The sequence below is a fragment of the Platichthys flesus genome, chromosome 12, assembly GCF_949316205.1.
Source record: "Platichthys flesus chromosome 12, fPlaFle2.1, whole genome shotgun sequence".
Lineage (NCBI taxonomy): Eukaryota > Metazoa > Chordata > Actinopteri > Pleuronectiformes > Pleuronectidae > Platichthys > Platichthys flesus.
The window spans coordinates 255170-280114 of NC_084956.1; the positions used below are offsets into that span (position 1 = coordinate 255170).

A 24945-nucleotide genomic window follows, 5' to 3' on the forward strand; every position below is an offset into this window, starting at 1 on the left:
GTTGACTCAGACATGATGGTCTCCTGAGTGTGTTTGTGTGTGTGTGTGTGTCTGTGAGTGTGTTTGGGTCTGTGTGATTTTGTCTCTTTTTGTATTTGTAAGTGTCTGAGTGTGTGTGTCCCTGTGAGTGTGTATCTGTGTCAGTGTCTGATTGTGTGTGTTTGTGTCTGTGTGAGTGTGTCTGTGTGTTTGTTTGAAGAGGAGGCGGAGCCGATCTTCAGCCTCATATTCAACAAAACAGAATTAAAAGGATTTTATCTGAATTCAATCAAACAGGATTCAAAGATTCATTCAGGACAAATTCATATGTGGTGAGTTTTGAAAACGGAATCTTTATAATCAGTGATTCATTGAGCGTCTGAATTCATGTGAAACTGCAGCTGTTCATAACTTTCAGCTTCAAACTGACTCGTCTCAGATTTTGTTCTTTGGCTTTTAAATGTTTTAAATCTTTTAACAATGTTTGATGATTCAGAGAACGAAATGATTTCAAATCAAAACCTAAAAATCGTTTTTCTCACTTCAGATGTGAAGAAGAATTTTCTGAGAGGAAGAGATAAAAGGATATAAACAGCTTTTTATTTATAGAGAGTTTGACGTTTTAGAGACAGTTGGAGCTTGAAAAGAACTAAACAGTTTTTAGTGTAAAGGGATATCAAATATAAAAGTCAATATAAAGAAGAGGACGTTTTCATTGAGACATTTACAGAAGAAGTTTTGTTTCTGACAGAAGATGAAGTTGGAGAACAGCTTCTTCACCCTGAACGTTTGTACTGACTGCAGTTTATAGGATCCAGTCGCACGACTCGGAGACAAAGGTATGTGCAAACGTCACTGTTTGGGTTCGGTACACGGGCAGGCAGTCCATACCATACACAAATACATAAATCCAAATGGGAACATGCAGCGGCAGAGTTCGTAGTAAGTTCGGTCCAAGGTGGGGCAGAGTATCCAGAAAGGCAGAGAGGTAAGCCGTTAGACAGGCGGGAGTCTGCAGCACCAGAGCTATCAGAATGGGTCTTCACTGGGACGCTAGAGCCAAAGAGACATTAAGACGAACTGGCAACAGGACGGGACTTGACAACGTTGGCGGTCGCAGGTTTTCCGTCTCGGCAGAGATGATGAAGCGACTTCTTCTGAGCAGACTCGCAGCTGCCGGTTGGACTCTGAGCAGCTGGAGCCTTCAGCTTCATCATGTTCTATCTGCGACATGGAGAACTGCACTTTGTGCCGCACATGTGTGAGCTGTCCTTCTACACCAGATGCTCTGCTGGGGCCTGGAGAGCGCCGACCTGCAGCCGGGCTGCCAGCGACACCTCGACGGCCGCAGGTCTGACGCCTGTGTTCACTTGGTCCCAGAGGAGGGGCCCCTCCAGGACAAGCTGACACAGCTGAGAGGGCCTGAGCCCACCTGCAGGTGGATCACTAACTTCCTGACCGACAGGAAGCAGCGCGTGAGGCTGGCGAACCTTGCCTCTGACACCCGGACCATCAGCACTGGAGGTCCTGGACCTGGACCTGGACCTGGACCTGGACCTGGACCTGGAGGCTGGACCTTGACCTGGAAACAGGACTATGCCAGCATCCTGCCGCCTGCTGGTGGGTCATTATCTCCATGACGAAGCTGGCCTCTGTGTTCTGAGCGGCATGGTGCTGCTGGCTCTGCCCTTCACCTTCACAGCTTCACCCAGTGCTACCACGAGCTCCAGGCGCTCCGCCCGCTGCAGCCACCGCCTCGCCTTCCTCTGACTCAGCAGTTTGTCGACTGAGCACCGGGTTCGTCTCAGCGTCGGAGCTGAGTCATCAGAAAGGTGCTGACTTGGCAGAGATGATGAAGGGACTTCCTCTGAGCAGACTCGCTGCTGCCTAAACTCAATGTTGAATTGAATTTATCTGCTCTTCATCCTCCTCTTCATCCTGCTCTCATGTGGATGGAGCGTTATTAACTCTAAAATTAAACTGTCAAAGTTTCTCTTTTTATTTCTTTATCTTCTGATACTGAGTAAAATCGACTTCACATACAGTTAAAAAATAAATGATTGATAATCAGCATAAGATTAACTTCAACCCGACCATAAATGCAAACTAACCTGAGCGGCTGACGGTCATGTCTCTGTTGGTCATGTGACTGTTGGTCATGTGACTGATGGTGATGGTCATGTGACTGATGGTGATGGTCATGTGACTGTTGGTCATGTAACTGATGGTGATGGTCATGTAACTGATGGTCATGTAACTGATGGTGTTGGTCATGTGACTGATGGTGATGGTCATGTGACTGTTGGTCATGTGACTGATGGTGATGGTCATGTAACTGTTGGTCATGTGACTGATGGTGATGGTCATGTAACTGATGGTGTTGGTCATGTGACTGTTGGTCATGTGACTGTTGGTCATGTGACTGATGGTGATGGTCATGTGACTGATGGTGATGGTCATGTGACTGTTGGTCATGTGACTGATGGTGATGGTCATGTAACTGATGGTCATGTAACTGATGGTGTTGGTCATGTGACTGATGGTGATGGTCATGTGACTGTTGGTCATGTAACTGATGGTGTTGGTCATGTGACTGATGGTGATGGTCATGTGACTGTTGGTCATGTGACTGATGGTGATGGTCATGTAACTGATGGTCATGTAACTGATGGTGTTGGTCATGTGACTGATGGTGATGGTCATGTGACTGTTGGTCATGTGACTGATGGTGATGGTCATGTGGCTGTCGGTCATGTGACTGATGGTGATGGTCATGTGACTGATGGTCATGTAACTGATGGTGATGGTCATGTGACTGATGGTGATGGTCATGTGACTGTTGGTCATGTAACTGATGGTGATGGTCATGTAACTGATGGTCATGTAACTGATGGTGTTGGTCATGTGACTGATGGTGATGGTCATGTGACTGTTGGTCATGTGACTGATGGTGATGGTCATGTGGCTGTCGGTCATGTGACTGATGGTGATGGTCATGTGACTGATGGTCATGTAACTGATGGTGTTGGTCATGTGACTGATGGTGATGGTCATGTGGCTGTCGGTCATGTGACTGATGGTCATGTAACTGATGGTGTTGGTCATGTGACTGATGGTGATGGTCATGTGGCTGTCGGTCATGTGACTGATGGTGTTGGTCATGTGACTGTTGGTCATGTGACTGATGGTGATGGTCATGTGACTGATGGTGATGGTCATGTGACTGTTGGTGTTGGTCATGTGACTGTTGGTCATGTAACTGATGGTGATGGTCATGTAACTGATGGTCATGTAACTGATGGTGTTGGTCATGTGACTGATGGTGATGGTCATGTGACTGTTGGTCATGTGACTGATGGTGATGGTCATGTGACTGATGGTGTTGGTCATGTGACTGTTGGTCATGTAACTGATGGTGATGGTCATGTAACTGATGGTCATGTAACTGATGGTGTTGGTCATGTGACTGATGGTGATGGTCATGTGACTGTTGGTCATGTGACTGATGGTGATGGTCATGTGGCTGTCGGTCATGTGACTGATGGTGATGGTCATGTGACTGATGGTCATGTAACTGATGGTGTTGGTCATGTGACTGATGGTGATGGTCATGTGGCTGTCGGTCATGTGACTGATGGTCATGTAACTGATGGTGTTGGTCATGTGACTGATGGTGATGGTCATGTGGCTGTCGGTCATGTGACTGATGGTGTTGGTCATGTGGCTGTTGGTCATGTGACTGATGGTCATGTGAATGATGGTCATGTGACTGATGGTGATGGTCATGTCACTGTTGGTCATGTGACTGATGGTGATGGTCATGTAACTGATGGTGATGGTCATGTGACTGATGGTGATGGTCATGTGAATGATGTTGATGTGAATGATGGTGTTGGTCATTTGACTGATGGTGATGGTCATGTGACTGTTGGTCATGTGACTGATGGTGATGGTCATGTGGCTAATGTCTTTTGACTGATGGTGATGGTCATGTAACTGATGGTGATGGTCATGTGAATGATGTTGATGTGAATGATGGTGTTGGTCATTTGACTGATGGTCATGGTCATGTAACTGATGGTCATGTGACTGATGGTGATGGTCTTGTGACTGTTTGTCATGTGACTGATGGTGTTGGTCATGTGACTGATGGTGATGGTCATGTGACTGATGGTGTTGGTCATGTGACTGATGGTCATGTGACTGATGGTGTTGGTCATGTGACTGATGGTGATGGTCATGTGACTGATGGTGTTGGTCATGTGACTGTTTGTCATGTGACTGATGGTGATGGTCATGTGACTGATGGTGTTGGTCATGTGACTGATGGTGATGGTCATGTGACTGTTGGTCATGTGACTGATGGTGATGGTCATGTAACTGATGGTGTTGGTCATGTGACTGTTGGTCATGTGACTGATGGTGATGGTCATGTAACTGATGGTGATGGTCATGTGACTGTTGGTCATGTGACTGATGGTGTTGGTCATGTGACTGTTGGTGATGGTCTTGTGACTGTTTGTCATGTGACTGATGGTGTTGGTCATGTGACTGATGGTGTTGGTCATGTGACTGTTTGTCATGTGACTGTTGGTCATGTGACTGATGGTGTTGGTCATGTGACTGATGGTGTTGGTCATGTAACTGATGGTCATGTGACTGTTGGTCATGTGACTGATGGTGTTGGTCATGTGACTGATGGTGATGGTCATGTGACTGATGGTGTTGGTCATGTGACTGTTGGTCATGTGACTGATGGTGATGGTCATGTGACTGATGGTGATGGTCATGTGACTGATGGTGATGGTCATGTGACTGATGGTGATGGTCATGTGACTGATGGTGATGGTCATGTGACTGATGGTGTTGGTCATGTGACTGTTGGTCATGTGACTGATGGTGATGGTCATGTAACTGATGGTGATGGTCTTGTGACTGTTTGTCATGTGACTGATGGTGTTGGTCATGTGACTGATGGTGTTGGTCATGTGACTGTTTGTCATATGACTGATGGTGATGGTCATGTGACTGATGGTGTTGGTCATGTGACTGTTGGTCATGTGACTGATGGTGTTGGTCATGTGACTGTTTGTCATGTGACTGACGGTGGTGGTCAAGTGACTGTTGGTCACGTGGTGCAGGCCCCTGGACTGTGACTGTTTCCATGGCATCAATGTCAGGAATGAAGCAAAGACTTAGTTTTCACATTTATTTGCATTTTTTTGTTGAAATCTTCAGTCTGTCATCTGACAGGAATGAGAACACATGATTGGCTCAAAACAGTCATATGAATCATCAACATCCCCACCCACACACAGTTGACCCGCCCCTTCCCTATTATACCCAAAATCTCCAGTCACACCCCTGACCCCGCCCCCACTTGGACGTCCAGGTAAGTCCCTTCAGAGAGACGAGTGTAAAAAAGACAAAGATAAACTGATGAATATTAAAAAGACAATAAGGTAATAAACGCTACACCCTCCCCCCACCACACGAGAGCCCCGCCCCCTTGTGACGGCCCCACCCCCACACAGGGAACATCCGAGCTGAAATGGTCCTGAAACAATCATAATCAGCAGCCAATCACAGGAGAGGATCTGCTGTTTCCTGTAATCTGATAGGCTGGGTGTTTTACTTTTACAGTGTAGCTGCTCCCCCCAGTGGTGAACAGAAATATACAGACATCTGCAGTATATACAAACACAGATCCTGTCAGAGAGAGATGTCTCACTCTGTCTGATTATTCACATCAGAACATGTCAGTCACAGCTTTAACTCTGGTAGCTCCCAATTTCCTCTTAACTTTCTATTCTTAACTTCCTGTTTACTACTTCGTTACTTCCTGTTTTCTTCCCATTTAGCACCTCTTAACTTTCTGTTTACCTGGATTTCTGTGCCTTCTGGACTGATGCTCGCCTGCCTCAGGTGAAAGGTTCTTTGTGAGCAAACGGCTGACGAGGCTGCTCAGAGAACACATCCTGCTATTGGCGGGTGGTTCTTTGAGGCAAAATGTTCTCGGGTTCCGTGTTCTTTAGTCTCATGATTCCTGTATGAGTTGACTTAGGGTGAATTCTGGTAATGTGGGACACATATACGCTTCATTCTGCTTCAGGACTTTTGACTTCATGTAAGGTGAAATCAAATGAATTCATGTCTCTGATGTCACAAAAAGGGGCGGGGCAAACATGAAATAAAGAAATTGGACCTTTAAATGTTAAAATGAAGTAATGACATTTCTATGAACAATATACGTTTCATGATTATTTTCATAATACTTTTTTAAAACTGGTAACTAGAAAACATCTTAAGAATCCCGTAAAGGTTTAAAATGTGGAACTGATCCTGAAAACAGATGTTTGATTAAGTTGCAGATGTAAAGAAATGTTTTTATATATAAATGTACCAGAATTCACCCTAAATTAAATCAGTACGATTTTTTAATTTCATGAGTCCGGAGAAATTCCAGTTCTTGTTAGCACTAAATGTTATAAATCAAAAATCAAAAATGAGTCAAGTTTTTTTTAATAAATTTAGATTTCAAAGAATAAAAAAAAAAATCTAAAAAACATTGACGACTTTATCTCCCACTTCAACTACTCTGTTTCTACTGGTGAAGAAAGCGTTACTGAGACGTGTCTTACTTGTCTCAGTTCTTTGAGTTTGTAGAAACAAGACTATTAATTTCATCGCCTCCTACTGTTGTTCTCCTTTGTCCTCTGCTGCCCCCTGTTGTCCAGGTGTGAGAGGTTATGTTCCCTCCTCCAGGTTCAAACTGTGACATCACATGATTGTTGAAATAACCCATGTGACTCTGCAGCCGCACGCACACCTATTTGAACTTCTATACTCGAGACTCACTGAAGAACTGTTTGGCCTGAATCTGAGAGAACTCATGAATCCAGACTGACGGAATAAGAGCAGCTGAATTATTTGTTGTTTTTGTTGTGACTATGACTGTTTGGATGTCATGTGTTTACATATGTTCATATATGTAAATGTTCTCACTTTACAAACATGTCCTCTGAACAGCTACTTAGCCTGGTCCTCACAAAGTCAGCTGTACCAACACACACACACACACACAGGGCCTGTCTATGAGGGCGGGACGAAGGGGGGCAGGCCCTCGTCGCTGGGCGTGGCCATCTCGTCGCTGGGCGTGGCCGTGTCGTCGCTGGGCTCCAGGCTGTCTTTCAGACTCGCTGTGCTGTCGGAGTTGGGATGAGTCGACTCGGAGTGAGGTGTGGTTAACGCTGATATGGGCGGGGCTAGCTCGATGGGGGGTGGGCTTTCCGGAGAGGGTTCTTGTGTCCCATTGGCTGTTGGGGGGGGGTCAGATTCCTGTGACGCTGTGGTGGGAGGGGACAGAGTGAGGGTGGCGCCTGCCTGACGGGACGCTGGGCTACACATCAGGCCGTCGTTCACACAGGGCGAGGACTTCTCCACCAAACGCCACTGCATGATGCTGGTGTCCTTCCCCCCCGTCGAGATCAGGTGACTGTCGTTACACAGGAAGCTGACGTTGGTCACATGACTGCTGTGGGCACTGTACTTATGACTGGGGGCCTGGAGACACATTGATTGTTGATTAATTGAATGATCTGTGTGTGTGTGTGTGTGTGTGTGTGTGTGTGTGTGTGTGTGTGTGTGTGTGTGTGTCTCACCTTGGGGGTGGAGCATGGGTACGTAAACAGGTGAACTTTGCAGAAGTCGTCAGCGAGAGCGATCACCTTCCTGTGGTGAGACCTGATCAGAGCGTTGATGTCGGTGCCATCGGAACCTTCCGGCCACACTCCTGGAACAAGCACACACACACGTTGAGGGATTCTGATTGACCATTTCATTGAATTTAGCAAATGGTATAGTTGTGTGACACACACGCGCACGCGCACACACACACACACAGACGCACACACACACAAACGAACCGAACACGTGGTATCCCAGGACGCAGGTGTACGTCGCCCAGTCGATGTCTTTACACTCAGAACGATTTCTGATCAGTTTACAGCTGTTTGGAACGTCCCCTGAAAATACACAACTGTTACTACACACTGCAACAACACACAACATCTATATGACAAAGACGTCAAGTCTGAGCATTGAGTTGTATCAGATTACTCACAGCATTAGCATCAGATTACTCACAGTATTAGTATCAGATTACTCACAGCATTAGCATCAGATTACTCACACTACTAGTATCAGACTACTCACAGTACTAGTATCAGACTACTCACACTACTAGTATCTGTATTACTGACAGTACTAGTATCAGATTACCCAAAGTACTAGTATCAGATTACCCACAGTACTAGTATCAGATTACCCACAGTACTATTATCAGTGTTACTGAGAGTACAAGTATGAGATTACTCACAGTAGAGGATCTCGTAGTCTCCAGAGTTGGACATGAGGAAGTTGTTGTCAGGTGACCAGTCCAGATGTGTGATGTAACTGGAATGTCCCTGAGTCATGAACACACGTCATCATCTTTAATCTTTAACGAATCCAAATCATTGAAACAACAGCAGAAGGAGGTGCCTTCATGTTTCTCCTGTGGAGTCGCAAGGAGTCCTGAAGCCCTGACGTTCCTTTCAGAACCATTTACACCACGTTTCCTAAACGGCTCCAATCGGTTCCAAGCTAATCAAGAGAGCTGCAGTTACAGCAGAGGAACCAGGGGGCAGTATGGAGGCAGATTTGTCTCAAGTCGTTTTGTATCTGTCACCAGTTACTTCAATTGCATTGGATTTACTCCTGAACTATTCCTGTCAGGTCACGAGGTCAATGGACTTTAAGAGTTAGGGTTAACTGAACTCTTACCGTGCACTTCCCGTAGCGACTGTACTTGCGTCCTCTCTCAGAGACGGTGTAGAGGTAAATAAAGTTGTCATGAGATCCAACAGCCAGCAGACTTCCATCTGCAGAGGCGAAGAGAGGCATTCTGGGACTTGTAGTTCACTACGTTCATAGCGTTGAGATGGAAACAGGATACTCTACCTACCCACAGAAAAACGCATCACTGACAGCTGCTCGTTCCCGTCGGTGTGGATCGACACCAGATCTGTGGTCTCTGCATCCAGAACGTACCACCTGACAGGATGAGACGAGTGAGAACCAGAAGAACCCAAGATCTATGATCTGTACACTGACTGGATGGATTTTGTAGATCTATAAATGATCTGTACTGACTTTCCCGAGTGTGTTCCTATAGCAACCACGGCTCCGCTGGGATGGAAGTCTGCACAGTGTCCGTGTTCCTGATCGAGAGGCAAAGCTGTCAATCACCTGTCAATCATTTGTCAAGAATCAATCCAGTCCATGCCCACCTCTAGTGTGCGGCTCCACTGCAGAGCGTGATCGAAGGAGTTCCACAGGCAGACGAGCCGGTCCTGAGCACACGTCAGAAACATCTGTCTGGACGGATGAGTCGCCAAACCCCACAGCTCGTCAGTGTGACCCTGAACACATCACGACTTCATGTTACAGACCCTGAACACATCACGACTTCATGTTACACAGACCCTGAACACATCACGACTTCATGTTACACAGACCCTGAACACATCACGACTTCATGTTACACAGACCCTGAACACATCACGACTTCAGAAGATTATGTCTGTGTAGTAAAGACACGTCTGGTCGATGCTTGGAAGACGACACTAGGGATCGTTTATAGCTTTTCAGGGTTTGTTCATTTCTCAATATGTGTGAAACATTTCTTCTGTCGGCTGTTTTCTTTCAGCAGATGATTCCCGATGATCCTGTGTCTCTGTGACAATAAAACCTGATTAGCTAAGTTCTTCTTTTGAACTTAAGGGTCCGGAACACATTTGACACGTGATCTCACCTGAACCTCCACCAGGAAGCCGTCGTTGAAGGTTCCTCTTAGGATGAAGTTACGAGAGGTTCCAACTAGAAACTCCTCGCCCTTCCCCTCAGACACGGCTCTGATGGTTCCATACTGATCAGGGACCTGAGAACCGTCAAGAGACCCAACAATCAAACACATCTACAGGAAACTGTCACCGAACCACTAACTGTGTATATGTAACTGTGTGTTTGCGTGTGTCTGTGTGTGTATGTGACCTCGATGTCTCGGTCTGCTCTCAGTTCATGGTCCCAAAGGATGATCTTTCGGTCTTTTCCTCCTCCCGTCAGCAAAGTGCCGCTCCTCATCTCACACATACAGAAAACACTTCCCTCGTGACCTTTGACCTGCCGACTAATCTGAAATGCTACACACACACACACACAGGAAAATAAATTAAAGTAAAGAGGCAAATTCAACAAAACTTCCTGCAGCAGCCAGCAGGAGGCAGCACATCTCACTTTCCTATCTACTTCCTCTTTAAATTAATCTGCAGACTTTTTTTTTTATCAACAGGAAGACAAGTTATTATCCCATAATGAAATGATCCAAGGAAAACACAACATTTTCTATTTGTATAAAACTGTTTCTTCTGAAACATAGATCCTGAATATTCAAGAGTTAAGATCCAAAAATATGAATCTACCAGTAAACATATAAACCTCAGTCCAACTGGTTCTAACTCAGTCTAACTGGTTCTAACAGAGTCTAACTGGTTCTAACTCAGTTTAACTGGTTCTAACTGGTTCTAACAGAGTCTTACTGGTTCTAACAGAGTCTAACTCAGTCCAACTGGTTCTAACTCAGTTTAACTGGTTCTAACTGGTTCTAACTGGTTCTAACTGGTTCTAACAGAGTCTAACTGGTTCTAACTCAGTTTAACTGGTTCTAACTGGTTCTAACAGAGTCTTACTGGTTCTAACAGAGTCTAAATGGTTCTAACAGAGTCTAACTCAGTCCAACTGGTTCTAACTCAGTTTAACTGGTTCTAACTGGTTCTAACTGGTTCTAACAGAGTCTAACTCAGTCTAACTGAGTCTAACTGGGTCTAATTGGTTCTAACTCAGTCTAACTGGTTCTAACTCGTTCGAACTGGTTCTAACTCGTTCGAACTGGTTCTAACTCAGTCTAACTGGTTCTAACTGAGTCTAACTGGTTCTAACTGAGTCTAACTGGTTCTAACTGAGTCTAACTAGTTCTAACTGAGTCTAACTGGTTCTAACAGAGTCTAACTGGTTCTAACAGATTCTAACTGGTTCTAACAGATTCTAACTGGTTCTAACATAGTCCAACTGGTTGTAACTGAGTCTAACAGGATGTAACCGAATTTAACTGGTTCTAAATGGATATAACTGAGTTTAACTCATTGTTACTGGTTCTAGTTAAGTCTAACTGGTCCCTCCTAACCTCTGGGGCCCTTTCCTGACGGTGTTTCAGCAGAGTTCCTGGTCCAAACCAGCAGGACACCTCCTGAGTCTCCAGTCAGGATGTCTCCAGTGCTCAGGAAGGACAGGCACTGGATGAACTTTGGCTTCTCATATTTCTGAAAACAAGAGGAAATTGGACAGAGTTATTCCAGGATAGTGGTGGTGGAGCATGATGGTGTCAGCTGATCGAGGACTTTGATCACAACCAGACTTCTTGATACACAACATCTTCTACCATTAGGAACTCCTCAGTTCATCTGCTCCTTCATCTCCATCAGACGTGATGTAGAAACACTTTAAACATGAAGACACAAACTGGTTCTTGTCATGTAGTGAATCCTGTTGTTGTGTTGTTGTGTTGTGTTCCATCAGCATGTGTGTGTCCTGGAGAGGATCCTCACATGGGACTGAGCTTCATCACTGATCACTAAGTTTCTGTTTGACTATTGTTGAGTTAAGAACAGGAAGTTGATCCTTTTAACATCTGTGAGACAGATAACATGTGAATGATTGATTGAGTGACTACAGACACTAGAACCACAGACCATGACTACAGCGTCAGACTAGGAGAACGGTTCTAAGCCCTCATATAAACAGAACAATGTGGGTGTAGAACTTTAAATGTTATGTTTCCTTTGTGTGCAGCTGGGTGGAACATCCTGTTCGTCTGAAGATCAAATTCCTCACGTCTCACTCATTTGTGTTACTATTCATTTAATCCTTTGTTGATAAAGGTAACGATTACTTTTTTTTATTTAGCTTCTGGGCAATGAAATCAAAAACAGCAGATTATAGTGTTGATGTTACTCGGATCAATATGTCAATATTAACATGAAACAATTATTGTTATATTGATATAATAATCAATATATTAGAGCATCATGAACGTTGCTCATATTTAACCTGGTGTAGACCTTAACTCTGGTTTCTTTTTGAACAATAGTAGAATTCAAAAGGAAAAACAACACTTATACACACACTGTCTCCAACAATAAGTAGTCTGAGCCCAACTATATATCATCAAATAAGTAATTGAAACCACACTGATCAGAAGCACTTGAACCAACAACTGTGTGATACAACTACCTGAAATGACAGAAACCATCTTTGACAAACATTTACAGTATTTAACATCTACTTTGTTTTTATAAAGTGTTCCATGTCCCATCTGTTGACATGGAGGAGGCGTGTTTATGTGCTGTCATCGTCCATGACGTCATCGTCTCAATATATTCAGTTGATGGTTTCGACGAACTTGATAGAAAGTGCTCTCACCCCAAAGATTCCTTGTTTTCGAGCCAGCGAGGTTCCGGACCAGGTCCAGAAGAAGATGTGGGACTTTCCACAGGTGACGATGGTATTAGGGTCAGTGGGGTGGAACTCCACAGACAAGACCACCTCGTTAGTGGTCTGTAACCAGTTAGAACCAGTTAAAATAGACTTCTTCAGTTCCCACTCAACCAGATTAATTAACTGTCCAATTCAATTTGTAAGGAGCAACAGTTTTACAGTGAAACTGCATAATGGAAACAATAATTAAAAAATAAATTGTGTCGACCTTGATTTCAGCGATCTTTGACTTCCTCTGCCAATCCCAGACCGTCAACATGTGATCATTACAGTCGTCAATCACACTAAGGTGATGTCCCGAGTCCTGAGAGACAGACAGGCAAAGAGAGAGAGACCATGTGAAACAGAGTTTTGAGAATTTTTAAATGATTAGTAAATTATCAATTATTTCTAATGTCACACAGAGGTCAGCAGAGACTTCAGTTCCCATGATGCAGCTAGTAATACTCACAGCTTTGGAGAAGGCCAGGGAGCCGACCCCGCGCTCGAAGGTTCCCAAACCAACGACCTGAAGCGTGGAGAGACTGACGCTGTCCCAGATCCGAACGTGAGGCTGCAGCGCCTGGACACAGACACTGGGATCAATACTAGTATCCATAATCAATATTATTACCCTTGAGTTTTTTCAAGTCTTGTAATTTGGACACATCTGCTTCAATCTGTGTGAATAGTTACCTTGGATACAGAAGTGTATAGCTGTATATAGTACCATGGTTTAAATATTAAAGACATTTACCCATCGTCATTAAATTCAGTTGTCAATGAGAAACGTGAAACTGTCGTCACAGTTGTGATTAAGTTTTAGTCGTAGATGAAGCTTTCACTTTTAATGGAATTAAAATGTTTGTCCTCACTCGTCCGTCTTTGTCCACTCCTGCGATCTGTCCTGTAGCGATCCGGATTTTATCAGGATGCAGGGCCAGGCTGTCGAACAAAAAGACATGAGGTCCCTCACCTGTCACCACAGACCAATAGCAGAGCAGCATCGTAATGTTTTCTCACCACTTGACACAATCAGTGTGTCCGAGATAAAATCTCTGTGTTCGTTCTTCGTAGTTAAACAGAACCACGACCGACGCGATGAAGTAAACGATCTCTCCAGTAGGAAGCAGGTAGACGTTGGCTCTGCAGTCTCTGCCACGGTACCCGTACCTGTCCGGAGTTAAGGACACACCCGGAGATCTACTGAGGATCTACTGAGGATCTACTGAGGATCTACTGAGGATCTAATGGAGATCTACTGAGGAGCTACTGAGGAGCTACTGAGGATCTAATGAGATCTACTGAGGATCTAATGAGATCTACTGAGGAGCTACTGAGGAGCTACTGAGGATCTACTGAGGATCTACTGAGGAGCTACTGAGGATCTACTGAGGAGCTACTGAGGATCTACTGAGGATTTACTGGAGATCTAATGGAGATCTACTGAGGATCTACTGGAGATCTACTGAGGAGCTACTGGAGATCTACTGAGGAGTTACTGAGGAGCTACTGGAGATCTACTGGAGATCTACTGGAGATCTACTGAGGAACTACTGAGGATCTAATGAGATCTACTGAGGAGCTACTGAGGAGCTACTGAGGATCTACTGGAGACCTACTGAGGATCTACTGAGGATCTACTGAGGATCTAATGGAGATCTACTGAGGAGCTACTGAGGATCTAATGAGATCTACTGAGGATCTACTGAGGATCTACTGAGGATCTACTGAGGAGCTACTGAGGAGCTACTGAGGATCTACTGAGGATCTACTGAGGATCTACTGAGGATTTACTGGAGATCTAATGGAGATCTACTGAGGATCTACTGGAGATCTACTGAGGAGCTACTGGAGATCTACTGAGGAGTTACTGAGGAAATAACTGGAGATCTACTGGAGATCTACTGATGATCTACTGGAGATCTACTGAGGAACTATTGAGAATCTACTGGAGATCTACTGAGGATCTACTGAGGATCTACTGGAGACCTACTGAGGATCTACTGAGGAGCTACTGAGGATCTACTGAGGAGCTACTGGAGATCTACTGAGGAGTCCTGACCTTTAACCTCGACCTACAACCATTGATATGTTTGTTCAGATTTGGCATAATACAAATAAAATGTTTATGTTATAAATGTTAGTGTTGTGAGTAGTATTCTGTGAGAGTGAAGGATACACCCATTCCAGCTTTAGTCTTTCTGAGGGAAGTTCTGTACGAACTTCGTCATAGTTTTCCACGTCTGACGGGATGAACATCGTGATGGGTCGACCACGCATGAACATCTTAATGTGATTTCCCTCTGAAACAACAACGCAAACAAAATGAATTGATCAAATATATTCAAGCAAAATGAGTCGTATCACCAAATACAAGCATTGGATTAAAATGTTTACACATAATCAATATAAGTCTGATCGGAGCATTCTGAACTTTTAACAAGGTAAACTGTTTATTGATCAAATCGAACTGTCGGCCTTCTGATTAGAGGACGACCGCTCTACCCCCTCAGCCACAGAGATGACCCCCAATAGAGCCAGGTTTAAACCGGACGGATGAAGCAGGTGAGTGACGGGTGAAGCAGGTGAGTGACGGGTGAAGCAGGTGAGTGACGGGTGAAGCAGGTGAGTGACGGGTGAAGCAGGTGAGTGACGGGTGACGGGTGAAGCAGGTGAGTGACGGGTGAAGCAGGTGAGTGACGGGTGAAGCAGGTGAGTGACGGGTGAAGCAGGTGAGTGACGGGTGAAGCAGGTGAGTGACGGGTGAAGCAGGTGAGTGACGGGTGAAGCAGGTGAGTGACGGGTGACGGGTGAAGCAGGTGAGTGACGGGTGACGGGTGAAGCAGGTGAGTGACGGGTGAAGCAGGTGAGTGACGGGTGAAGCAGGTGAGTGACGGGTGAACCAGGTGAGTGACGGGTGAAGCAGGTGAGTGACGGGTGAACCAGGTGAGTGACGGGTGAACCAGGTGAGTGACGGGTGAAGCAGGTGAGTGACGGGTGAAGCAGGTGAGTGACGGGTGACGGGTGAAGCAGGTGAGTGACGGGTGACGGGTGAAGCAGGTGAGTGACGGGTGAAGCAGGTGAGTGACGGGTGAAGCAGGTGAGTGACGGGTGAAGCAGGTGAGTGACGGGTGAAGCAGGTGAGTGACGGGTGAAGCAGGTGAGTGACGGGTGAAGCAGGTGAGTGACGGGTGACGGGTGAAGCAGGTGAGTGACGGGTGACGGGTGAAGCAGGTGAGTGACGGGTGAAGCAGGTGAGTGACGGGTGAAGCAGGTGAGTGACGGGTGAACCAGGTGAGTGACGGGTGAAGCAGGTGAGTGACGGGTGAACCAGGTGAGTGACGGGTGAAGCAGGTGAGTGACGGGTGAAGCAGGTGAGTGACGGGTGAAGCAGGTGAGTGACGGGTGACGGGTGAAGCAGGTGAGTGACGGGTGACGGGTGAAGCAGGTGAGTGACGGGTGAAGCAGGTGAGTGACGGGTGAACCAGGTGAGTGACGGGTGAAGCAGGTGAGTGACGGGTGAAGCAGGTGAGTGACGGGTGAAGCAGGTGAGTGACGGGTGAACCAGGTGAGTGACGGGTGAACCAGGTGAGTGACGGGTGAAGCAGGTGAGTGACGGGTGAAGCAGGTGAGTGACGGGTGACGGGTGAAGCAGGTGAGTGACGGGTGAAGCAGGTGAGTGACGGGTGAAGCAGGTGAGTGACGGGTGAAGCAGGTGAGTGACGGGTGAAGCAGGTGAGTGACGGGTGAAGCAGGTGAGTGACGGGTGAAGCAGGTGAGTGACGGGTGAACCAGGTGAGTGACGGGTGAACCAGGTGAGTGACGGGTGAAGCAGGTGAGTGACGGGTGAAGCAGGTGAGTGACGGGTGAAGCAGGTGAGTGACGGGTGAAGCAGGTGAGTGACGGGTGAAGCAGGTGAGTGACGGGTGAAGCAGGTGAGTGACGGGTGAAGCAGGTGAGTGACGGGTGAACCAGGTGAGTGACGGGTGAACCAGGTGAGTGACGGGTGAAGCAGGTGAGTGACGGGTGAAGCAGGTGAGTGACGGGTGAAGCAGGTGAGTGACGGGTGAAGCAGGTGAGTGACGGGTGAAGCAGGTGAGTGACGGGTGAAGCAGGTGAGTGACGGGTGAAGCAGGTGAGTGACGGGTGAAGCAGGTGAGTGACGGGTGAAGCAGGTGAGTGACGGGTGAAGCAGGTGAGTGACAATCCCAGAATCAAGTTGGTACATTAGCTTCAAACAGCCAAACTACAAAGGGCTACTTAAACTTTTTTTTAATCCAAGCTATAGACTGAAGACATGTGTTTTCAGTCTGGAGGAAGATGTATGAACTTCCTGTCCTGATGTCCATGTGGAGCTGGTACCACCGTTTAGGAGCCAGGACAAGAAGCTGTTGTGATTAACAGCTGTCCGTCGCGGTGACGGAGCAGCTGATTGGTCGATGCAGAGCGGAGTGGACGGGCTGTAAGGTTTGACCATGTCTTGGATGTAGACTGAACCTGATCCGTTCACAGCACGGTACCAGGTACTAGTGTTTTCAAACGGATCAGCTACTGGTAACCAGTGAAGGGAGCGGGGGAGTGTGAGTGAGCTCAGGTAGGTGTAGCAGGTGAGTAACAGCGGATGGAGGGATTTGATTGGTTTGAAGCAGAAAGAGGAAGTGCTCAGTGAGCTGCTAATAGCTTATTAGCTTGTTTTGGCTAAAGCTCTGACAACTCGTCAGGACTCACCTGATTGGCTGTTTTTCTCACGGGTTGACATTTTGGCTGGTTTGAGACAAAGACATTTTAACTGGACAACAACAACAACAACAACAACAACGCAAACAACAATAACAGCAACAAAACAAAACAACACATCAACAACAACACAACTATAGTTTTGTTGTTGCTGCTGTTGACTTGATTTTTGTTTTGTTGGGGATGTTGTTTGCTGTGACTCTGGATTCCTATTGGCTGTTGGAACATGATGATAATGATGATGATGATGATAATGATGATTAAGGTGTTATTACCTTGACTGACCACCGGGTCTTTGTGTCTGAAAAGAGACAGAAAAGCCAGAAGCTGCTGTTATTTATTATCAATAGAAGAAAATAAGAAGAAGCCCAGGTTCCTCTTGAGATCTGCAGCTGATCCATCGGTTCCATGAGCTTCTTCACAAACTAAACTATGAGCATCAGGGAAACATCCACCACCTCCTCTCCACGATCAGCACCGACACATGGAGCGGCTCATTCCGCACATGCGTTGCGCAATACAAATATGAACACGTTAATTCCACAAATGAATAATCCCACGTTATGTTCTATAAGTTTACATGAGTAATGCTCTACATCTCTGTGATTAGATGCTTTAAGTCTAGAAGAGCAACACTATATAAATATATATACACATGCATTTTGACCATAAACTACTGTAGCCTGTCTTTGTGACATTATTTAAAAAAACCTCATCATATAATGTATATTTACAAGAAATAGAAGACTGAAGGATTCAAAAATAAAAAGTTTTAGTCATCAAAGCTACTCATTATGGGAAATGTTGATTTCTCTATAATATTCTTAAAATGTAAAGTCAGCAGACATTGTGTGTCTGTCTGTGTGTGCGTGAGTAAGTCTGTGTGTGTGTGTGAGTCTGTGTGTGTACCTCTCTGCACTCTTCATCACTTTACTCAACAGTCTGGATGTTGAAGCAGCTTTCACCAGTTTGTTCCTGTTTTCATCTGCACTCTCCCATGTGCTGCTCTGAGAGCGTTCGATACCCGAGGCCCGCTTCACACTGGCCCCCCTTGACGGACACACACACAGACACACACACAGTCAGTCAGTATCACAGCAGCAGCCGATGATGAAGATTAAGAAAGTGATCATCTCAGTGTTATTATTTTGTTCATTTGTAAAAGACCCAGTTGAGTTCAGACACGGAACTGACTCAATGGAACCAAACCACTCCAGAGGAGAAGCAGGAGTAGGAGGAGCAGCAGCAGGAGTAGGAGGAGCAGCAGCAGGAGGAGGAGCAGGAGGAGGAAGAAGAAGAGGACAAGCAGCAGTAGGGGGAGAAGAAGAGAAGGAGGAGGAGGAGGAGGGACGGTCCTCAGGTGAAGCTGGGAGAAGGTTAGTCGGCTCAGTCAGAATCATGTTCTCCGAGAAATTACTCAGGGAGGAGGAGGCACAGTCGTGTTCACGCTGCACCTCCTCACCTGGATCAGTTACTCTCAGCCAATCAGAGGCATCTGTTCATGTCAGGTGACCCAGGTGGGCAGAGAAGAAAACTGTGGGTCCTGAAGGGGCGGAGTTAGTAATCACTGTCAGAGTGATGTCAGTGAATGAGGTCAGAAGCATCTGACAAATCACAAAGCAGAACCTTTTAGGAGGGGCGTGGCCTTTACTGGTGTCGGCAGACTGGGCGGGTCTCTGAGTGGGGGTCACACAGGTCTGAGGAGGGAGGGGGGAGGAGGGGGACAGGTCCTGTGGACGGGGAACGTCCTCCCGTTCCTGGATCTCCTCCATCTGACCCCTGACCTCCTTCTTCCTGTCTGCTCCACTGTGGACGAAACCAGGGGAGTGAGAGACGCTCTACTGGGTTCTACTTGGTTCTACTGGGTTCTACTAGGTTCTACTGGGTGCTGCTGGTTCTACTTGTTCTTGGGTGATACTGGAGTCTACTGTTTAAACTGAAGTCTACTGGTTTACACAGGGTTCTACTGTAGTTTACAGAGTTCTACTGGCTTACACTGGGTTCTACTGTACACAACTGGGTACTACTAAGCTCTACTGATTTCTACAGTACACTCCTGGGATGTACTGAGTTCAAATGTTTCTACAAAGATCTAATGTTTCACTTCAATTGTTCAGTTTCTACTATTTATACAGGGTTCTACTGGGTTGTATTGTTTCTACAGGGTTCTATTGTTTTCAACTGTTTTTACTTGGTTCTATTGGATTTTCCTGTATTCAAGTGGGTTCTACTGAATTCTACTGTGGGTCATGTCAGTGTCCATGTTGAGGTTACTTTATGGTCATGTTAAGGTCATGTTAGGTTCATGTTAAGGTAACTTTACGGTCATGTTAAGGTTATGTTAGGTTCATGTTAAGGTAACTTTACGGTCATGTTAAGGTCATGTTAGGTTCATGTTAAGCTAACTTTACGGTCATGTTAAGGTCATGTCAGTGTCATGTTGGGTTCATGTTAAGGTAACTTTACGGTCATGTTAAGGTCATGTCAGTGTCATGTTGGGTTCATGTTAAGGTAACTTTACGGTCATGTTAAGGTCATGTCAGTGTCATGTTGGGTTCATGTTAGGTAACTTTACAGTCATGTTAAGGTCATGTTGAGGTCCGCTTTGAAGTTAAATCAACAAAAGATTTATAAACAAACAAACTGTAATAAACGTTAAATCACATGACTTAAAAACAAAACCATGTTTTTGTTTTGTTCACTCAAACGTTCAGCGAAAGTTAAAACAAGTACAGACACAATAAATACACAGAAGTAGAAACTACTGTGAACAATGTAAACAGAGTATGTCTATGTCTATGTCTAAACAGGATGAAACATGACATCATCAGCTTTACCTTTTGGCAGCAGACGACACCGTCTCTTTCCTGCTAACAGATGTGGAGTCTCTCTTTCGTCCAGATGTTCCTCCGTTAGTGATACAGGACATGGAGTAGGCTTCCCGCAGTACAGCTCCACCTGGTGGGGACAGCAGGCTACTTATTACACTGACTGAGCCCTGGCTTCATTTAACAGAGTGGAAACAGAAACGTCAGGTTTTACATTTCTAATGGTCAAACTGATCATCAGTGAAGTTTGTGTCTGAACTTAAAGCTAGATTTAATCAAAATAACTTTGATCTGGGAGTTTAAATGAAAAATTAAACCCTGAGGATTAACTGAGGAATCATGACTCAGTCATGTGACCTATGATCAATATCGTTAGCGGCAGATATTCACTCGTTTACTGCCATCGGCACATTGGTAATAAACTTGACTTTCACCGATGGCATTGGCCGATGTTCATTGGTATTAGGGTTAGCCTCACAGACGACACGGAATCTCTTCTCTTATTTGGTCTAGAACTGTCACATGCCCCACTCCGACCTGTTCCGCCATCAAATGCTCTGACGGACGTCTTGAAAACGAAACTTCAGCTATGGTGCAGTGCACGATAATGCCAAAGGGGGCAGCATAGGCAAAAACAGCACACGGCTCAATTCAAAACAAACAAGGAAGAAACACCGGAAAAACTGGCGGAGTTATTGCACGTGAAATGCTTGTCCCGCAGTCTGAATTCAGCCGCTCAGCTAAAATTAGCAACACTCGTAATGTCCGGAGAAAATACCCCTACGCTGTCTGTTATAGCACCGCTGCATGCCCGGCTGTGCGGCTGCGCTCATGTTCAAGCAAGGGATTCGGAACTTACGAGGGACATAAAAAACACCGTATTCAGGGATCTTGGGAAGAGATACATGAGCGACAGATCCTTTCTGTGCATCGCCTTTTTTATATATTTGGATAAGAAAGATAATTATTTTTATTTAACTTTTAAGATCTTTTAATTCAATTTTAAGTATTTTGAGTAGTGCAATCCCTAAGACTTCGACCTTTGCTGTTAAATGGAATAATAAAGAACAGCTGTAAATTCTGTGCAGGACATGGTCATTATTCAATGGGGCATAAAGTCTCCTTTTAAATAAAGTTTAGTTGAACTAAAATGTTATTTTTATTGATTGATGACATTTGAACTATTTGCAGGCGTAGAATAAAACAAAGCAGCTGATGAGGTCAGAGGTTAAACTCATCAGAGCCAATCAGATCAGTCAGCTGTAGATTTCATCCATCATTAGGCTAATAAAACTTCAGGATAAATCCACAAACATTCAAACACACGTCACCTTTTCCTCCTTGTTTTTTGGTCACAGGCATTGAAGAGTCTTCAGACGCCGCCAGGCGACGAAGGACGTCAGCGAGAGCAGCTTTCATGACCGTCAGCTCGTCCTCCTGCTGCTGGACACGAAGCTCCAGAGCCGAGAGACGGTCGCTGACATCTGAGACACTCGCTCCAGACATACTGTCATCTGCACAGACAGAGAGGTAATCTGATTACACTGTCATCTGCACAGACAGAGAGGTAATCTGATTACACTGTCATCTGGACAGACAGAGAGGTAATCTGATTACACTGTCATCTGCACAGACAGAGAGGTAATCTGATTACACTGTCATCTGCACAGACAGAGAGGTAATCTGATTACATCTACAGATACAAACACACAAACATCTTGTTGTCGCTAAGCAGCCAACTGCAGACGAAACAATCTACTTCCTGTTTACATCACATAGGGTTAGTCCGTGTAAACCATGGTCATGTGATGTGTGTTCCGGTATCTAATGGTCTCTATCAGGTACTTACTGGTTTCTACCAGGTCTCCACTGGTCTCTATCAGGTACTTACTGGTCTCTACCAGGTCTCTACTGGTCTCTACCAGGTCTCCACTGGTCTCTACCAGGTCTCCACTGGTCTCTATCAGGTACATACTGGTATCTACCAGGTATCTACTGGTCTCTAATCAGATCTATTGGTCTCTATCAGGTCTAAATTGGTCTCCCAACAGGTATCCACTGGTCTGTACTGGGATACCCTGGTCTCTTTCAGTTATCCACTGGTCTCTATCAGTTATCCACTGGTCTCTATCAGTTATCCACTGGTTTCTATCAGTTATCCACTGGTCTCTATCAGTTATCCACTGGTCTCTATCAGGTCTGTACCAGGTCTCAACTGGTCTAGGTATCTACTGGTCTCTACCAGGTCTCCACTGGTCTCTACCAGGTATCTACTGGTCTCTATAAGTTATCCACTGGTCTCTCCTGGGATCTATTGGTCTCTATCAGGTCTCTATCAGGTATCCACTGATCTCTATCAGGTATCTATTGGTATCTATCAGGTATCTACTGGTCTCTATCAGGTATCTACTGGTCTATATCAGGTATCCACTGGTCTATATCAGGTATCCACTGGTCTTTATCCTTTATCAGTTATCCACTGGTCTCTGATGGGATCTACCGGTCTCTAACAGGTATCTACTGGTATATATTAGCATCTATCAGGTCTCTCCTGGTCTCAACTGGTCTTTATCAGTTATCCACTGGTCTCTATCAGGTATCCACTGGTCTCTATCAGGTATCCACTGGTCTCTATCAGGTCTCTCCTGGGATCTACTGGTCTCTATCTGGTCTCAATCAGTTATTCACTAGTCTCTGATGGGATCTACTGGTCTCTTAACAGGTATCTACTGGTATATACTGGTCTCTTATCGGGTCTCTCCTGGGATCTATTGTTCTCTATCTGGTCTCAACTGGTCTTTATCAGTTATCCAATGGTCTATATCAGGTATCCACTAGTCTCTGATGGGATCTACTGGTCTCTAACAGTTATCCACTGGTCTCTACCAGTTATCCACTAGTCTCTATCAGGTATCAACTAGTCTCTGATGGGATCTACTGGTCTCTAACAGGTATCTACTGGTCTCTATCAGTTATCCACTGGTCTCTATCAGGTATCAACTAGTCTCTGATGGGATCTACTGGTCTCTAACAGGTATCTACTGGTCTCTATCAGTTATCCACTGGTCTCTATCAGGTATCCACTGGTCTCTATCAGGTATACACTGGTCTCTATCAGGTATACACTGGTCTCTATCAGGTATCCACTGGTCTCCATCAGGTATCTACTGGTCTCTATCAGCTATCCACTGGTCTCTATCAGGTATCAACTAGTCTCTGATGGGATCTACTGGTCTCTAACAGGTATCTACTGGTCTCTATCAGTTATCCACTGGTCTCTATCAGGTCTCCACTGGTCTCTATCAGGTATCCACTGGTCTCTATCAGTTATCCACTGGTCTCTATCAGGTATCAACTAGTCTCTGATGGGATCTACTGGTCTCTAACAGGTATCTACTGGTCTCTATCAGGTATCCACTGGTCTCTATCAGGTATCCACTGGTCTCTATCAGGTATCTACTGGTCTCTATCAGGTATCCACTGGTCTCTATCAGGTATCAACTAGTCTCTGATGGGATCTACTGGTCTCTAACAGGTATCTACTGGTCTCTATCAGGTATCCACGGGTCTCTATCAGGTATCCACTGGTCTCTATCCGGTATCTACTGGGATCTATTGTTCTCTATCTGGTCTCAACTGGTCTTTATCAGTTATCCAATGGTCTCTATCAGGTATCAACTGGTCTCTATCAGTTATCCACTGGTCTCTGATGGGATCTACTGGTCTCTAACAGGTATCTACTGGTCTCTATCAGTTATCCACTGGTCTCTATCAGTTATCCACTGGTCTCTATCAGGTATCCACGGGTCTCTATCAGGTATCCACTGGTCTCTATCCGGTATCTACTGGGATCTATTGTTCTCTATCTGGTCTCAACTGGTCTTTATCAGTTATCCAATGGTCTCTATCAGGTATCAACTGGTCTCTATCAGTTATCCACTGGTCTCTGATGGGATCTACTGGTCTCTAGCAGGTCTCTCCTGGGATCTATTGGTCTCTATCTGGTCTTTATCAGTTATCCACTGGTCTCTGATGGGATCTACTGGTCTCTAAAAGTCATTGAACCAGGTCTGTGAAGAGCTTCACGAGGAGCACTTGTTTTCGTGGCCCAGTATCCGCCGGAGGGGCGGTGCAGTGTCTCTGATGCAGTGACACGTGTAAAGCCGCCAGAGGCGCGTGCGTCTCCCCCCCTCGCGCCGCTGCACGGACAGGTGACCCGGGGCCACGAGGGCACGAGCGGCGGCCGTGACTCACCCAAGCTGCCGGTGAATCCGTCCATTTTCCCGGAGGGAGCGGGAGTCCGTGCGGGAGGCCTGCGGGAGGCTCCGCGCACAATTCAGGCCTCCGTGCGGGGTTTGTACTGCAGCGGGTTCGGGTCTGTCCCCACCGCGTCGCTCTGGTCCGGAACACCCAAGATCCACTGCTCTCTGCGGCCTGAACTATCTGCAGCTCCCGGGGAATCGAACCGAAGAGACGGACACACAAGCTGCGGAGCCGCGCACCAGACGGACCGACACTGCTGCGCGTTTCCGACTCCGCCTCCTCTGACGGCGGCGCGCTTCCCCTGGGTGAGGGGGGGCGAGGTGAACGAGATGCTGCTCTAATGTGAGGAGGCCGATCCTGGAAGGGCCCCACAGATATACTGGGACTGTCCGACGCTGATGCAGGGGCCCCTGGGTTCAGTGGGGATTGTATTTAAAATCCAGAATACCAGTGGCTCAAATCCTTCATCGCAGTTGAAGACCAAATTTAAAATACATATATATTA

General features: G+C 45.9%; 1 protein-coding gene across 2 annotated transcripts; it reads right to left on the reverse strand.

The window, feature by feature from the left end:
• Positions 1-6483: 6483 nt before the first annotated feature.
• On the reverse strand, positions 6484-24707 carry LOC133966320 (echinoderm microtubule-associated protein-like 4). 2 transcript variants are annotated; one of them, XM_062401201.1, is made up of 24 exons: positions 24432-24707; positions 21509-21691; positions 20187-20307; positions 18976-19155; positions 18259-18399; positions 17625-17650; positions 17341-17376; positions 14792-14915; positions 13633-13782; positions 13485-13554; positions 13082-13192; positions 12839-12934; positions 12556-12690; positions 11261-11396; positions 10072-10220; positions 9833-9958; positions 9309-9440; positions 9172-9239; positions 8984-9072; positions 8803-8900; positions 8357-8444; positions 7905-8003; positions 7641-7771; positions 6484-7542 (listed from the first exon to the last, which is right to left on the reverse strand). In XM_062401201.1, the coding sequence occupies exons 1-24, from the start codon at positions 24454-24456 to the stop codon at positions 7072-7074; spliced, it is 2985 nt and encodes a 994-aa protein (XP_062257185.1). In that variant the 5' UTR covers positions 24457-24707; the 3' UTR covers positions 6484-7071. The 2 variants fall into 2 exon arrangements, with proteins under 2 accessions (XP_062257185.1, XP_062257186.1); XM_062401202.1 differs by lacking the exon at positions 18976-19155.
• Between the last annotated feature and the right edge of the window lie 238 nt (positions 24708-24945).

What these genes read in the sequence shown, in the direction of transcription:
- LOC133966320 (XM_062401201.1), bottom strand. Translation starts at nt 24,456, where the DNA reads ATGGACGGATTCACCGGCAGCTTGG. An exon ending in GTCGCTACGGGAAGTGCACG is followed by an intron (nt 8,445 to 8,802) that starts GTAAGAGTTCAG and finishes TTCATGACTCAG; the next exon opens with GGACATTCCAGTTACATCAC. An exon ending in AGACTACGAGATCCTCTACT is followed by an intron (nt 8,004 to 8,356) that starts GTGAGTAATCTC and finishes GTGTATTTTCAG; the next exon opens with GGGACGTTCCAAACAGCTGT.